We start from the raw sequence: 18,380 nt of genomic DNA on the forward strand, positions 1-18,380 counted from the left end.
CGCATATTATAAAAATACTAATTTTTATATTTATTTAGGTCCAAGTGTGAATGCCCAACCTAAGCCCACTAATTATTGTATTGTTAAACTTGAAACTTTTTTTTCATATTTATTTTTCAAGCCTTATGGTATTTTTGATAAGTGTTGCACAAATTTTATTGTATTTGTGATAGTTTAATTATTTAGTGATAGTCCCCAAACCGCATAAACCGTACCGCACCGCACCATTTTTGCGGTGTGGTTTTTGCGATTTTTTAGTTTCCCAGTACGGTTGCGGTTTGGGAAATTAAAAAAACTGCATGTGCGGGTTAATTTAAAAAAATTAGTCAAAAACAACACCACCAACACCGCGAACACCCCTAGATAAAAGTACCCTACAATTTGAAATTATATCATAAGAATGAGTATTATTTATCTTTTTTTAAAAAGAAAAATATCACTATTAAAAAAATATGCACCAAGTCTTTTAATTTTGATAAAACACGGTAACAACTTCGTATTCACTTGGGTGTGTTAAAAAGGTTTGCAATAATCGTCCTAACCAATATGACAAAACTAACAAAATGCAACTATAATAACTCAACAAAAATCTAAACTAAATAATGAACACATACGGTGGAGTGAATTTTATTCTACCTAACCAATATAATCCAATAAAATTTATAAAATTATAATGTTAGTTGAAAACTTTTTATCCGAATAGTATGATTAAGTTGGTCTGCCCTCGAGATCCGTAAGTTTCCACTATAAAACTTTTTACTTTTAGTCACAATAAAATTTGTGACTAAAAGTAAAAAAATTATAACTAATTATAAATTATCATTCTTATGTTGTGACTAAAAGGTTCGTGACTAAAGGTATTAGTCACAAAAATTATAATTTGTTGTGACTATTTTTGTGTCTAAATGTATTTTTAGTCACAATACTTGTTGTGACTAAAACTAAATTAATAACAACTTATATCTAGATACTAAATTTTAGTCACAAGTAAGTTTTTGCTGTGACTAAAAGTCACATTTAATCACAAAAAATTATATTGTAACTAAAAAGTTGTCACTAAAAGTAGCAGTTTTTTGTTGTATTTGTTGGTGTTCTTCACCCTGTGTGGCGAGTTAGTGTGAGAAATAAAGCTCGAGTGTTTTGATGGTTGAAGGTGAGAATGACAATGTGGTTGATGACATTGTCAACCGAACAAAGGACTTATTAGTTGAAACAAAAGAGGATGAGTGGGAAAATATTGATTCTCTAGCTAATGTTATGGGGAAGATGTCGATGGTGGGTAGAGTTCTTGCTTCGAGATCTTGTAAGGGTAACTTTTTGAAGACCTTTTTTGGACGAATTTGGGAGAGAAAGATTCGGTGGGATGCTATTAGTTTGGCACAGGAAGAGGCATGCACATGTGTTGGTTTCTACATTGATGATGACTGGTACAAAAAGAAAGTGATGGATCGATTATCATGGTCTTTCAATGGGGGATTACTTTCGGGGGAGGAATGACCTAAATCGGGGTTATGGACTGATGCTAAATTAGATTCAGTGATGTTCGATTAGGATGACTAAGGTTCATATGAAGGCTCTAACGATCAATAATGTAAGGTGTTTGGGTGAACTGGCAGGCAAAGTTGTAAAGGTTAAGTGGAATAATACTCAATTGGTCCTAATAAAAATGTAAGTGAGAGCTAGAATTAACTTCCCAACAAACAAAAGTGCCTTCGTTGGACATTATCCTCCAGTGAAGGGTGGTAAACATTGGGTCCAGTTCAAGTTTGACTTTTTAATATTACTCTGTTTTAAGTGTGGCTTCTGGGGTAATGATCAGAAGATTTGTGCTAAAGTAACAGTGATGGTGGAGGACCTTATGGGAGATAGAAGGGTGATGTATGGTGATAGGCTTAAACGAGAGGATGATAGAAGAGATGACTCAATCTTAACTGATACTCATAGTAATATTCGTATTCCCCAAGTGATCGAAACTCATACTAGTTTTCAATCTTTAGGCCCCTCGGTTGAGAGTCAAATGGTGGCAGAAGGGGTGATTAATACCGAATTTGATAGCTCAGTATCCTCATGGGAAAGGAGAAGTCAATGGGACATAAGCTTAGAATCTAAATTTGGTAGGAAGGGTGGCTATTGAGAAAGCCACGATTTATCAGAGGACAGTTGACGGATCTATTGGGATCATAATAGGAAAGCCTCCACCTAGGTTGACACGTACACCTATTGGAAATTGTTGGTTCAAAGTTGGTGGGCCAACTTATGTTGAGAATATGGATTTGAATAATTTGACAAGTGGTAATGGGTTGGGGTCTTTGGGTCGGGCAGATGGGCTGCAAAAAGGAATTATTTTTAGACTACTGTGTGTTGGGAATTTTGGGTTGGCCCATGCTAGTGATAATATGGACCAAGAAAACCAAGTGAGATCTCATTAGATAAGCTAAGTATTTTAAGGGGTTCGTGGAATCAATTATCTCGACCTAATAGACAGGTTTGACGATGTTAAAGGGAAGAAATGAGAGGGATATGGGATGCGTTATGTGATGGAGATTGATGATCGTGGTGAGAAGAAAATCAATCCGAGTTCTTGAAGAGTGGGAAATGAGGCCGGTGATGGTGATCTTCCATTGGGTGAAGGTGTTGGTGGGTTTCATATGGTTAACATTGGGGTACTCCAAGAGAAGAAAAGACTAGCAAGAAAAAAGGATCGATCAAGGATAAAGCTTGCCATTTAGGTGTGCGCTAAGGGGGCTCGAAGCTAGATTGTGGAGAAGGTAAGTCTGATGGGCTTATGGGGCTATTTTTCAGGGAGAGAGTATTTCAAAGGATTCTTATTTCTCTTCTCCTACTAATATTTCTGAAGCATCGAGCTTTGCTCAGCAAAGTTGTCGAAACAATGAAAGTTACACTAAAACTTTCTCGCCTATTTTCACTAAAGATTCATTCAGATTTATTATGGTTGTAATTGCGCATTTTGATTAAGAGCTGCATCAAATGAATGTTAAAACTACTTTTTTGAATGGAGAATTGAGAGAGCAAGTCTATATGTCTCAACCTAAAAGATTCAAGGAAAATAGAAATGAAAATTTGGTTTGTAAATTGAAATGATCCATTTATGATTTCAAACTGGCATCTTGCCAATAGTACTTGAAGTTTGATAAGGTTGTGATATTGTTTGGTTTTATAGAGAATAAGTTTAACAAATGTATTTATATGAAGATCAGTGGGAGTCGTTATATTTTTTTTATTTTTTCCGTGGACGACATTTTACTTGACAGTAGTGATTTTTCATTATTAAATAAGACCAAAAAATTTTTTGTCTACCAACTTTGATATTAAAGATCTTGGAGAGGCATCTTTTTGTTTTGGGGATTGAGATTTATCTTGACAAGAATCAAAAAGTTCTTGGCTTATCTCAAGAAGCTTACATTAATCGTGTCCTCAAAAAGGTTCAACATGAATTTGTGTAAGGTTGGTTCTGTTCCTATTCTGAAAGGGGACATTTAGTAACATCAATGCCCTAAGAACGACTTGGAAATGTATGCAATGAAGAACATCCCATATGCAAGTAGAGTAGGGATTTTTATGTATGCTTAAGTTTGCACTAGACCTGACATTACTTTTGTAGTCAATGTTATTGGGAGATATAAATTTGATCTTGGGCATGATCATTGAGTTGCAGCCAAGAAAGTCATGAGATATTTGTAAAGAATAAATAGTTTTATGCTTGTGTACAAGCATATCGACAATCTCCAAGTTGTTGGTTATTCGTATTTAGATTTTGGTGGTTGTGTAGATGATTCAAAGTCAATTTTCGGATGTATTTTCACTTTGACTAGTGTAGCTATATCTTGAAAGTATTAAATAGACTTTAATCACATCATATACAAAGTACGATGAGTTTGTTCCGTGTTATGGGGCATGTTTGCGAGCTTGATGGTCAAAGAATTTTGATTTTAGAGATATGATTAGTTGATTCTATTTCATCTCCTATACTAATCTATTGTGATAATAATAGTACTGTTTTCTTTTCAAAAAAATAATGATATTAGTAGTGCTTCCAAACATATGGAAATAAAGTATCTCACTATTAGAGACTTGGTCAAGAAAGGAGACATTGTGATATAATAATGCAAGACCAAGTCAATGTTAGCAGATTTTCTAACCAAAGGATTAAGTGTCGTGTTATTTTAATTTTTATTTATTTTTTTTTGAGTCAAAGTGAAAAAGTTTTATTTAAACACTTTCAGCCATTACAATAGACTTAAAACCAGCAGAGACATTATGCTGATTAAAAACACAATCTGACGAAAAACAAGACTCTCTAGCAAGACAATGAGCAGCCCTATTTGCAGATCGTTTAACAAACTTTAAAGAAACATTATTCAAAGATGAAAGTAAAGCCCGACAATCCCCAACAAGTAATCCAAACTGAGAAGGCATTAAAATTGAGCTATTAAGTGTCGTGTTATTTAATAAACATGTTTATACGAGTATTTTATAATCTTTAGTTCTTTTGGGTTAGTAGGAGTTTCTTGTTCTATCTTATAGTTCATGTTATGAACTACTTGGTGGGACAATCATTTTTTATTGTATGTTTATGCTTTTAATTATGTTATGTTATATTTTTTAGAATGATTGAATTGAAAGCATGTAGTTCATATCTTGTCGTGATTATTGTCTTTTAAGTTTAATTACTTAATGACAATAATATTTTCTTGGATTAATTGTTAAGCATGTTTAGTGACACTGATTTATTTATTAAGTAGTGTATGTTTAATTTCACTAGCTTTATTTACTAAGCATCACGGTATCAGTGGAATTGATGATTAATAAGAATATTGTGTTATTTTAAATTGATCACATGCTGAACATAATTTCTTACCACACTACTAGACTTATTGACCATGTCGGTTTAATACTTTGGTATTTGTGATTATGAATGTCTTTTGTTGTTTTAGAAATAATATGATTTGTTAGGGTTATAAAACACTTAAAGAAATATATAAATCACAGATCTAAACATATTCCTAAAGTGCTTTAATATAGAAAACCCTAAATCATAAATCCTTTTGCTAAATTAAAGAAGAAGATGATGATAAAAGATCAGCGGAAGCACTAACCTGAAGCCATTGTTGGAGATTGCAGAGAAGGTTTTGATCTTCCAAGAATATACTATTTTCTAGAGTATTTTCTCTGATGGGGAAGGAGAGAATACAGAAACCCTAGTGTTTCTTGGGGACCACTACCTATTTATAGACTCATATTAGAATGAGTTTTGGATATTTATAATTTGGCCCCTCAACAAATTATAAATTAACTTATGGTATCTACACATTATTTCCATGACAATTTAATACCCTTTTGATACCCATAACATAATTGGTCACTTAATTTTGTATCACACTTTATAATAGCACATACATTATACATATGTGTCCACATAGGATTTTTAATCCAACAATCTCCCACTTGGGCAACATATGTTACCTGATAAATGTATAACCTTATGAGCTCAAAATTTGCTATTATGTAAAGGTATTCACAACAATCTCGCCCATCAACTATACCCATATAGGATCAAAGCGATTTTCGTCATATCAATCATGACTAAACCCATCAATGGTCACATATACAAATATAGCCAAATGACATAGATCAATCATGGATGTGTAGCATGGAAATTACATGCAATGTGAACCGAACATGCCTATTTCCAACTGGTCCTCCTTAAACCAAAGTGAGGTCAAACTTAAACATAACAAAACAGAGTGAATAAACTGAAAACTTTATTTCTGATCAGAAAATAACCAAATACATAAATATCTTAAACAAACATAAAGCAAAGAGAATACAAACTCCCACTAAATCATGATATCCTCAAGTAATACTACACCCATATGAGCAGTGTGCTCATGAAAGACCTTGGGTGGTAATCCTTTTGTGAGCGGATCCGCTATCATGGAGTTTGTCCCAATATGCTCTATGGAAATCTGTCCACTCTGCACTCTTTCTTTCACAACTAGGAACTTTATGTCAATATGCTTTGACTTGGATGAGCTCCTATTGTTATTGGAATACAGCACTGCTGATTTATTGTCACAAAATATCTTAAGTGGTCTTTCAACATTCTCCAAAATACGCAGCCTGGTGACAAAGTTTCTCAGCCATATTCCCTGATTTGATGCCTCATAACACGCTACGAATTCAGCTGCCATAGTGGAAGAAGCTACAAGTGTCTGTTTGACACTTTTCCAGGATATAGCTCCTTCAGCTAACAAGAAAATGTAGCCCGATGTAGACCTTCGCTATCTTGGCATCCAGCCGAAATCGAATCGGAATACCCTACGACCTCCAAATGATCTGATTTCCTGTATGTGAGCATGTAATCTTTTGTTCTCTGAAGATACCTCATAACCCTCTTGGCTGCTATCCAATGGTCCATACCAGGGTTGCTTAAATATCTGCCTAACATCCCAACAATGTACGCAATATCTGGACGCGTACATACATGAAGATACATTAGACTCCCTATAAACGATGCATAGGGAATCTTTTTCATTTCCTGAATTTCAAGGCTGCTTTTAGGGCATTGTCTAAGACTGAATTTGTCTCCTTTAGCAACAGGGGTATCACCTGGTCTACAATCTTGCATGCCAAATCTTTTGAGTACTTTATCGATATAGCTCTTTTGTGATAATCCAAGAATACCCCGAGAACGATCTCGACGTATTTGAATTCCTAATACAAAATAGGCGTCACCAAGATCTTTCATCTCAAATTGCTTAGAAAAAAATCTCTTGGTTTCGTGCAATAAGCCTATATCATTAGTAGCAAGCAATATGTCATCGACATATAGAACCAGAAATATGTATTTACTCCCACTGAACTTGTGATATACACAATCATCAATAATATTCATCTCAAAACCCAATGAGATAATTACTTGATGAAACTTGTGATACCACTGACGAGAAGCTTGCTTGAGTCCATAGATGGATTTCTTTAATTTGCAAACCATATTCTTTGGGTCACCAACCACAAAGTTTTCTGGTTCCTCCATATAAATTGTCTCATCAATGTCGCCATTGAGAAACGCTGTTTTAACATCCATCTGATGTAACTCAAGGTCAAAATGAGCAACAAGTGCCAATATTATCCTAAAAGAGTCTTTCGATGAAACCGGAGAGAAAGTCTCTGTATAATCAATGCCTTGTTTCTGAGTATAGCCTTTTGCTACAAGACGTGCCTTAAATCTCACCACATTACCATATACATCCTTCTTGGTTTTAAGTATCCACTTACAACCAATTGGTTTTACACCTTCTGGTAATGGGACAACTTCCCAAACTTTATTGTCTTGCATAGACTTATTCTCTTCATCCATGGCATCAATCCACTTTTGAGAGTTAGAACTTTTCATGGCCTGATGCAATTGGATCATCTTCCATCATTCCAATTTCATCCTCATGTTCTTGAAGAAATACAAAATAGTCATCGGAAATAGCATTTCTTCTCTCTCTTGTGGACCTCCTTAATGGCTCTTGTTCTTGAGGGTGTTGAATTTGTTCTTCTGGAACAATAGCCTCATTTTGATTTGGGAGTTGTTCAACATTGTCTTGTTGAGGTTCCGGATTCATTTCTTGATCAATGACAGGTGTGGAAGCCTGAACATTGTCTAAAATGATAGTAGGAACTGAGTTTGAATTCAATTCCTCCTCAAAAACAATGTCTCTAACCTTATTTCTCCCCAAATTCAACATCCTCAAAAAATATTGCAGTTCCCGTCTCAAATATATTTCTGACAGTGGGATCATAAAACTTATAGCCCCTAGATCGCTCAGAATAACCAATAAAGTAGCTGCTAACTGTTTTGGAGTCCAATTTATTTTCATGTGGCCTATAAGGCCTTGCCTCAGCTGGACATCCCCAAATGTGGAAATGCTTTAGACTAGGCTTTCGACCTGTCCAAAGCTCATAAGGTGTTTTTGCAACTGCTTTACTTGGTACTCTATTCAGAATGTAAGCTGCTGTCTTTAATGCTTCTCCCCAGAGGGACTCAGGTAAGGTAGAATGAGCGATCATGCTCCTTACCATATCCTTAAGAGTCCTATTTCGTCTCTCAGCAACACCATTCATGCTAGGTGATCCTGACATGGTGTACTGTGGGACAATACCACATTCCTCTAGGAATTTAGCAAATGGTCCTGGACGTTGTTCACCTGAGCCATCATATCTACCGTAGTACTCACCACCACGATCAGATTTGACGTTCTTAATCCTTTTGTTGAGTTGATTCTCAACTTCAGCTTTGTAAGCTTTGAACACGTCCACAGACTGAGATTTTTCATGAATGAGATATAGGTACCCATAACGTGAGTAATCGTCTATGAATGATATAAAATATTGTTGACCATTCCAAGATGTCGTAGGGAATGGCCCACAAATATCTGTGTGAATCAGTTCTAAGACTTCTGAAGCTCTATTGGCACCTAATCTCTTAGTTTTGGTCTGTTTTCCCTTGATACAATCTACACAGACATTGAAATCTATGAAGTCAAGAGACTCTAAAATGTCATCAGACACAAGACGCTCAATTCTACCTCTTGAGATATGACCCAAGCGTTTATGCCATAATGACGCTGAATTTTCTTTATTTAATTTGCGTTTAGTACCTCGTGATTCCACATGCAAGGTTTCATTATAGGATGCAATTGTTTCTAACAAATAAAGATTGTCATAAGTATTCAAATAATCAGTTCCAATAATATTTGAATTTAAAGACAAAGTAAACTGATTGTTTCCAAATGAACAACAATATCCAAATTTGTCCAACAAAGAAACAGAAACTAAATTCCGTCTAAAAGACGGCACAACAAAAGTGTCTTTCAAATCCAAATAAAAACCAGTTCCTAATAACAATCTGAAATGCCCAATTGCTTCCACTTCCACCGATTGTCCATCGCCCACAAAGATGTATCTTTCACCATCACTTGGCTTTCGGTAGCTCAGGCAACCCTGCATAGAAACACTTATGTGAGTAGTAGCACCAGAATCTATCCACCAAGTGTTTCTAGGTACTGAAACTAAATTAACCTCAGAACAGACCAAAGCAAGATTAATACCTTTCTTTACACGCCATGCGTGATATTTGGCACAATCTTTCTTCACATGTCCAGGTTGGTCACAAAAGAAACAACCCTTAGAATTCTGTTGTTGTTTCTTTTGAACTGGACCCTTAGCAGCTTCATTCTCAAATTTCCTTTTCTTGCCCTTATCCTTAGGAGTAGTGGCCAAATGAGCACTTTCGGTTTTGTCCTTTTTCAACCTTTCTTCCTCTTGCACACAATGAGAAATAAGCTCGTTGAGAGTCCATTTCTCCTTTTGACAGTTGTAACTAATTTTAAATTGGTTAAACTGTGGAGGAAGCGTTAACAAAACCATGAGTACAAGTACATCATCCGAAAGCTCAATCTTAAGTGTCCTTAATCTTGAGACAATATGATGCATTTCCATAATGTACTCCCTTACATTTCCTTGACCCTTATACTTCATGTTCATTAAAGAACCAAGAAGTGTTGTCATTTCAACCTTATCGTTTTTAGCAAAACGTTCCTCAATTTGTTCAAGGAAATTCTTAGCCATAGTAACCCCTTCGGATTCTGTGCCCCAAAAGGCTTCTGGAATGCTGTGTTTCATAATCATTAGACTCATGCGATTTGAACGATCCCACCTCTCAAATTCCCTTTTATCATCATGGGAACTTTCCTTAGTGAGAGGTGCAGGTTGTTCATTCCTTAGTGCATGGTCTAAATCCATACATCCCAGAACTATAAGTAGGTTCCTTTTCCAATCCTTGAAATTGGTCCCATTAAGCATAGGAATAGAATTAATGTTAGCAGATATTGAAGCAGCAGAAGATGAACTAGCTGAATATAGAACAAATAAAACAAGCTCACATTAATATGCATAATTAAACAATAAATTCAAAATTTGGTTAATCCCATCTCAAGATACCAAACACACATTAATATCAAGTCTTTGGACAGTAATATTAACTGTAAGCGGTACTCTCGGTGTAGCAATCAAATATTGACAATAAAACTGTGTCAAACAATAGATTAATCTTTGGACTAACGTATTGCTCACACAAAATACCTTATAATTGTCACACATTTATCGCCACATGTATGTTTGAAATCTAGCAAAATATTCACTTACCTTTGGGCTAGTCAATATAAGCATCAATTACAAACACACAACCAACCTAATATTTAAATAAATTAATCTACACAAAAGAGGTCACTTTGGCGACATATTGTTTCAATTAATTTACTCAAAATATTAGTCATAAACCAACACCAAAATTTGAATTAAATTGTTTGCACAAAAAATATATATTTACCAAACTATACGGTAACATATATATTACATAAATCAATCCGTAACCATTAATCAATAAAAGAAAGAAACATTCAATATATATCTCTCTATTAAAAAAAAATTGAAACTATATATATATATATTAACAGAAATCTACAAATCTGGAAAAACTGAAAGCCAAATATATACGACAGGAATGGAAACGTGAAAGAAAATTCCATGCCGAGATAGATGAAACAATATATCTAATCCGAAACATATATACGTATATATAGTACAGTATATAAGACAAATATATATATTTATATGAATCCACTTAATTCTGAAGCCACATCAACAACAAAAACGACATATTGTATATAACAGTAAATAATCATATACACAAGATTAATCACCAAACGAAATTGCCGTCAGTATAAAAGAAATTGTCATTAATATCTATCGTATCAATATTCGATTTCAGAAAACAAATCCATACCTTATACATATAAATTGCATTCTTTATAAACCGAATAATAAAAAACAAAGTCTGACGACAATAGTATTCAAAGATCAAAAATATAATTTAAAATTTCCCAATTTTATAAACAAAATCATCAGATCTTCAATCAATTTAACAAAGGTGGCTCTGGTACCACTTGTTAGGATTTATAAAACACTTAAGAAATATATAAATCACAGATCTAAACATATTCCTAAAGTGCTTTAATATAGAAAACCCTAAATCATAAATCCTTTTGCTAAATTAAAGAAGAAGATGATGATAAAAGATCAGCGGAAGCACTAACCTGAAGCCATTGTTGGAGATTGCAGAGAAGGTTTTGATCTTCCAAGAATATACTATTTTCTAGAGTATTTTCTCTGATGGGGAAGGAGAGAATACAGAAACCCTAGTGTTTCTTGGGGACCACTACCTATTTATAGACTCATATTAGAATGAGTTTTGGATATTTATAATTTGGCCCCTCAACAAATTATAAATTAACTTATGGTATCTACACATTATTTCCATGACAATTTAATACCCTTTTGATACCCATAACATAATTGGTCACTTAATTTTGTATCACACTTTATAATAGCACATACATTATACATATGTGTCCACATAGGATTTTTAATCCAACATGATTGTCATAGTTCAATATTAAAGGTTAAATTAAGTCGGTATGTTGAGATGCTATCAAAGAACTATTATTTTTAAAGTGGTCTCAAATATTTTTCTATTGTTGAGCTCATGAGTTATTTTGAAAAAAATTAGTTATATATAATATATACATATGTATTAAAATTAAAATGTAGCCTAAGTGGAAGAACATTAAACTTTTATTTGGGCTAACATTAATTTTTATTGGTTTTATTAAAATTTGGGTTGATTGAATAGTTTTTTGTTGTGTGTTAGCTCATATTGTTGGTGATCAATAGTTAATGAGCGTAGTATCTGTGTGTGTAAAGTCAAGGTGAAGCAGAAGTGTGGGCTTTTCTAATTAACTGAAGTCTTTGATGAGCAGAGCCAGTTTAATTAGAATTATGTAGCTAAGTCCTCTCTCTAACTCTATAAATACATATAGTCTCATCACAATTGTATACTTTTGATAATCAGATAATATGAAAACTACTTTTAATTTTGAAGACTCAGGAGAAAGTGATAGCATTATACTATTAAGGGTTATTTGCGGCAAAACCTCCTAAAGTGGATAGGTTTTCGCAACTAACCCCCTAATCTAAAATTTTGGTGGTAAAACTACCTAAACCACTAGTCCGTTAGCAGTTAGCCCTTTCCATCTATTTTTGGCTGTTAACTGCCATGGTGGAATGTCTACGTGGACCCAGTGTACACGTGGCACAATTTAATTGGTCCACATAAATAAATATTTTAAAAAAATAAAAAAAAAATTACAAAACTATTTACAAAAATAAAATAAAATAATAATTAAATATATACAAAAAAAAATTTAAAATTAAAAATAAATAAAATAAAATAAGTTATTATTTTTTTTTTCTTTTCTTCTTGGATCTCTCTGGTTCATCCACCATCATCACCATAACTATCATTTGCATCATCATCCACAACCGACCACCATCATCACTACAACTGCCCATCTCCATTACCATCCATGATCATCAACAGCCACAATCTATTCCTTTTATCCAAATCAACACCAAAATAAAATTAAAAAACAATTCCATTTTCATATATAACCTAAAAAACTCAAATCAACTAAATAAAACTCTAATCCCTCATTTACCTTTCTCTCCCCCAGCCACCCACACCGCTGCCTCCCATCACCGGCGATCAAAACGAAGGCCACCACTATCTCGCCTCTTTCCGTCGAAGCTCAGCTTGAGAAGAAGGAGAGATTAAGCGAACCCGGTCCAGATTCGACTGACCCCAGTCTAGATCTAACTGGACTCAACCCAGATCTTCCCATATCCAACAGCCACCTGCAAGAAGAAGAAGAAAAAATACAGTTAGACGGGCTGGGCGAGAAGAAGAAGAAGAACAGAAAAAGAGATGAAGAAGATGAAGAAGAACAAAAATAGAAAATAATGAAGAAGATGAAGTGGTGGTTTCGAAGGATGTTGGTGGTGGTGGATGCCGATTATATGAAGAAGATGAAGAAGAAGAAAAATAGAAAATGGTGGTGGTGGTTTCGAAATTGCTGGTCTTCGTGGGTTTGATTAAGGAGGAAGAAGGGGAAGAAGTGGTGGTGGTGGTCAGTTTCAGTAAAACCAAAATGGGTTTGATGGTTTGATTAAGGAAGAAGAAGGGGAAGAAGAACCAGTGTTTTAGGAGAAGAAGAAGAAGAACGAGAGAGAGGGTGAAAGAAATGGGTTTGATTAAGGAGGGTTTTTTTTCTTAATTTTTATTTTATTTTATTTTATTTTAATTTTTTAATTTTTTAAAAATAGAAATTTTTTTATATATTTTATTTTTTATTTTAAAAATAATTAATTTTTATTTTTTTAAAATATTTACTTCCGTGGACCAATAAAATTATGCCACGTGTACACTGTGTACGCGTGGACATTCCACCATGGCAGTTAACAGCCAAAAATGGATGGAAAGGGCTAACTGCTAACGGACTAGTGGTTTAGGTAGTTTTACCACTAAAATTTTAGATTAGGGGGTTAGTTGCAAAAACCTGTCCACTTTAGGAGGTTTTGCCGCAAATTACCCTACTATTAAATTAAGGTAATTATTATACTATTAATTATTATAATATTATAATTGTATTCTATATTATATAGAAAATATAGCAATGCTAATAAATTCAATGAAGCTAAGCTAGATATCATGCCATAATTAATGAGCTGAGAAGCCTGAGATTATACATTATACAATTTACTCACCCCCTAATTTCTACCGCAAGGTAACAACGGACATATTAATTCTTTATTATATATTTACTTAGAATTTGTCTTCTTTGAGTGTTTTGTTTTTTTCGTTCACATCATGCATTAAATTAAAATATATATATATATATAAGAGAACAGTACTGGTGTTAAGACAGAAAGCAAAAAAGATATTGTTTGAATGATTTAACAATTTATTAATTAATATATATATATAGAAAGAAAGAAAAAAGAATGCATGTTGAGACTACAGTGCTCTCTTTTGAAACCCAAATCTTTCTTCAACGTGTTTTGTTTCCAGAAAGAAACGTTTGTCTCCCATGAGAGACCTACTATTCTTCTCTCTTCTCTTCCTGAAATATTTCACACCAAAACTGGTCAACGTACTAATAATTAAAAGTTGTGTCTATACATATTTTACTAAATATTTCTCCTTTTCTCTTTTTCTTTTTTATTTCTCTTTTCTGTATATATATATAAGAAAGTAAAAGAGAATTCATGAAGAGAAACAAAGAAAAGAAAAGTTAGTTTCTGAGATGATAAAGAAAGAAAGGTTGGAAAAGTGAGATGTCAACGTGGAGGGGGCAAGGATCTTATCAAAAGATTAAAAATTAAAACATTTTAACCCTAAAAAGGAGTGTTTATAATAATTTTATTTCCCACTTGAATTATATATAAAAATTCATATAATTTTTTTGCTGGGGTTGGCTAGCTAGCTCTATTCCTTTTGAGCTTTCCGTGGGCCAAAAGAACACTACATCTGAAAATGTTATAAAGATAAAGAAATTAATATAAGGAGAGAAAGTGTTCTCTCTTGGTCACTGAATGGAGCTGGTGGGTGTGGGGGCCATTACCCATCCAACAGCACAAAAAAGTTTCAATTCCTTTTCGAATAAAAGAGGATAAACCTTTTTTTTTTAATAAAGAAGAAATTTAAAAAACAAAAATGAGGTAATAGCTAAGGGTATTATTATTATTATAGACAGAGATATTTATATAAAAGAACCAATATATTTACATATTCACACATCGATCGTGCTGGCCACTAACAACTATATAAGACTACCACACCTTTTTTATGAGAGATTCCCCAAACACACCATCTCAAAACTCAGTCTCAGTGGCCGTCCTAAGATTCTAGATAATGACCCCTTTATTTATTTTTGTAACTTATTAATTAGAATATTAGTTTGCACGTAGCTATTAGCTAATTAATTAATTAATAAATAAATATATATTATAAGTTATATGATAAAATAAGCTGCTGCTGATATCAGCTTTACTTAACACACCAAAATATACCAAACCTCATTTGGACCCCATTTTGTATAAGTAATATACATAATAAAAAGTCAAGGAAACTACACAAGTTAATTATAAGTGTATGGTTTCAAAATTGTAAAGAACCAACAAAACAAAACATAAATAAACATAATCATGACAATGACTATTTGGCTATCGATCTTCTCTTTTGTCTAGTTTATTATATATGTTCAATAGTGTTAATTTGGAATCATCTAATATATAAATTGAAAATTGAAAAATATATTTAACATAAAAAGACAAAGAATTAATGTATACATAAATCTAAAGATATGTGGATGATTAATTATTATCTTATGATCAAAACCCATTACCTATATATATTGCCATTGAATAAATTTAGAGAGGAAAAATAACATCACAAATTTCACAATATAAATTATAATAAGGACTATCATGAAGATTAATTAAATTTCCTTCATTTTTCGATCCAAATTAAACAACAATTAATATTCTCTTCTAAAACTCGATCGATCCACTTTTTTTTTCTTTTTCACCATAATTCTTTAAAACACAATCATATCACAAACTCCCTAACGCTCCCATGCACGTGCTTAAAATAAAAAACATACTACACGTGTGAATCACTCTCATCAAGCATGAGAGATAATAATAATAATTAATTAAATGAACTTAATTATGCTTAAGCCAATTAATTAATAATATCACCATCATTATCATCACGGCTTCCAAGCACTTGTCCAAACCACCGGCTGATCCTTCCACGTCAGGAATATTCCGGCACCGGCATCGGAACATTGCGTCATAGCCCAACCCTCCTTATACCTCCTCAACAAGGCCCTAACATCATCCAAAACCTCGTCGCTAAACGCGGCCGGGCTAAATCCGGCCCCATGCAAGCGTCGGGACCACCTAACAGCAGTTTCCCTACGCTCGACTGAGTCGGAAGGAGAACAAGCGATCAAGTCAACGACGGCGCGTCCGGCGGCGCGTTCAAGCATCAGCCTCTCGTTACTAGTTCTAGGAAAGCTCTCATCCAAAGCTTCAAAGTAAACCCTAAACCATCTCACACATTCCTGAAAACCTCTAACGAACTCGATCCCATCGTGTCCGACGTCGAGCTCGGCTTCTTCCTCAACCACCGTAACCACCCTAGGCCTCAGGCTTCGGAAAGCAGCCGCCAGGTAGTCACGTCGGTTCTCGACGGCGGCGACGGAATGCAGAGTGTTGACGCAGTTGACGGCCAAGGCTTCGTCGTCTCTAACGTCAAGCTCAGCCAAATTAAGCTCGGAAAGGTCACCATAATGGTGAACGACGTTAAATTTAAACGGAACTCCCATCAGCCTAGCGAACTTCTCCATTCTCGTTCCAATCTCTTTCATAACCTTCTGTACGGAACCACCGTCGGTTCCGCAATTCCTGGCGGAAACAACGGTGGTTAAACGAAGGTGTGGAGTGTCGTCCGTACGAGTAGCCAAGGCTTCTAGAAGAGTCGGCCACTGAGTGCAAAAAGTGTTGCTTATATCAATGATGTGAAGCTTAGGTTCACCTTCGAAGGCTTCCATGATTGCACCGTTAGACGCCACGTGTCCGAAGGTGGTCCAAGGGCTAACTTCCTGGAATTTCAAAACCATCTTCCTTGTTGACTCGAAGGAACACGTCTTATCTGAGGCTGAGAGTAAAGTCCGGTAGCAACGGTTTCCAGAGTCGTTGACTCGGCTAAAAAGGGCTTGGAGAAAGTAAGCCGCGAGCTTCTGGTCAGCATCGCCGTAAGGTGAGCTGAGCTCGTTGAGCATCCATAATAGCTGTTGTACTCTAGAGCTGTTCTTGTCAGCCACGGCTCGAGCCGTCTCGAGGAGAATCTCAGGGGCCCACTTGTTTCCTGATGAGAATATATCAAGGTTAGTGATAAGATCACCGAGTGGTGAGAAAGAGAAATCAGTAGTTGTGGATGTGCTGGCGTTGGTTGCCGTTGTGGTAGTTGGAGTTGGAGTTAGGGCTACTGGGGTTGGAGTTGGAGTAGTACTTGTAGAAGGATGAGGATGGTTATAAGGGTAATAGTGTCTAGAAGAAGAAGAGGAGAAATCTTCTTCATCCATGAAAAAGTTGAAGCATTCTTCTTCTTGGTAATATGGTTTATTATTATTACTAATATTATTATTATTATTTGTTGAAGAAGATCTTGCTGAGCTACTTGAAGTTCGGCTTGAGTTAAAGGATTGTTGATCAGATTGAAGACTCACTAATCTGAATAAGGTATCCATTTAAGACAAGACACACCAATACCATTCGACCCACATCAAAATAATACAAATAATTTTCTCTCTTTCTTTTTTTCTTTTTCTTTTGAGAGTAGTTTTCGACTCCTCTCCACTACTCTACTCGATTATTTGGTGTGTGTTGAGGGGTAGGAAGGTTTGAAATAATACATATATGGGGGTGTTTGTGTTTTTTTTTTATATATATATATATATATATATATAACTGTGTGATTAGGAATAATAGAAGAATTCAATTACTTGGAAAAGAAAGAGAGAGAATGGGGATCTTTGAGTTGGATTTTAGCAAAAGTTAACTAAAAAAGAAAAAAGAAAAATATTAAGAGGTAGGGAATGAGGAAGAGGGGGGGTGTGGGAATCTATATACTATAAAGCTTAGTAACATATATGCTTTATTTCTTTTTTGGTGTAATCGATGATGAATTATGTGGGGAGCGGGGAGCTTTTAATATAATATATAAAATAGATAAATGTAATAGCCTATATAGTTTGGTTTGAATGAGAGGACTAGATAGATAGAGACTGAGTGGCAGATCTTAATAATAAGATTATAAGACCAAGAAGATTGTATCTTAAATATTGAATATTAAATTGTATTAAAATATGCTTTGAGAGAAAAGAAAGAGAGAGTGATTGAAAGAATGTGAAGGAAGGAAGGAAGGCTAGGTGGGATTGATGGGGTTGGTTTAGAAATAGATCTATTCTCTTCTTCTTCTTAGTGTCTGACAAAAAGTTAAGGAAAAAGTTAAACAAAGGTCGAGATCACCAAATGGGTTAGTGGATTAGCTTTTCATTCTTATAAGCAGAGAGAGAGAGAGAGAGAGAAGAGAGAGAGAGAGAGAGAAGAGAGAGAGAGAGTTTCGTGAGTGGGAGTAGGCGTGCCAAATGGGTTAGAGAGAGAGAAAGAGAGAGAGAAGAGAGTAAAGCTGCCGGCGTGCATCATCATCATCATCAAAGCCACCATCACACACACACACACACCCTACACCTGCACATCCCACTAACATTCCTTGCCCCCTAATCCCACTCCAAACCCTGCCAAAATTCCCATCCCCCCACCTTTTTTTTCACAATTATATACTC

At 34.7% G+C, this 18,380-nt stretch overlaps 1 protein-coding gene and 1 long non-coding RNA gene across 2 annotated transcripts; both read right to left on the bottom strand.

Annotated features, from left to right (window-relative positions):
- Positions 1 to 12,212: 12,212 nt before the first annotated feature.
- On the bottom strand, positions 12,213 to 13,216 carry LOC133036558 (uncharacterized). The gene is made up of 2 exons (XR_009687160.1): positions 12,627 to 13,216; positions 12,213 to 12,521 (listed from the first exon to the last, which is right to left on the bottom strand). It is a non-coding gene; the product is annotated as an uncharacterized LOC133036558 (long non-coding RNA).
- Positions 13,217 to 15,451: 2,235 nt separating this feature from the next.
- Positions 15,452 to 18,063, bottom strand: LOC133037484 (protein SHORT-ROOT). Its single transcript, XM_061114872.1, has one exon. The coding sequence runs from the start codon at positions 17,280 to 17,282 to the stop codon at positions 15,738 to 15,740; it is 1,545 nt and encodes a 514-aa protein (XP_060970855.1). The 5' UTR covers positions 17,283 to 18,063; the 3' UTR covers positions 15,452 to 15,737.
- Between the last annotated feature and the right edge of the window lie 317 nt (positions 18,064 to 18,380).

The sequence above is a fragment of the Cannabis sativa genome, chromosome 4 (assembly GCF_029168945.1).
Source record: "Cannabis sativa cultivar Pink pepper isolate KNU-18-1 chromosome 4, ASM2916894v1, whole genome shotgun sequence".
NCBI classification, from domain to species: domain Eukaryota; kingdom Viridiplantae; phylum Streptophyta; class Magnoliopsida; order Rosales; family Cannabaceae; genus Cannabis; species Cannabis sativa.

Coding starts and splice junctions, on each gene's coding strand:
- LOC133037484 (XM_061114872.1), bottom strand. CDS start 17,282: ATGGATACCTTATTCAGATTAGTGAGTCTTCAATCTGATCAACAATCC.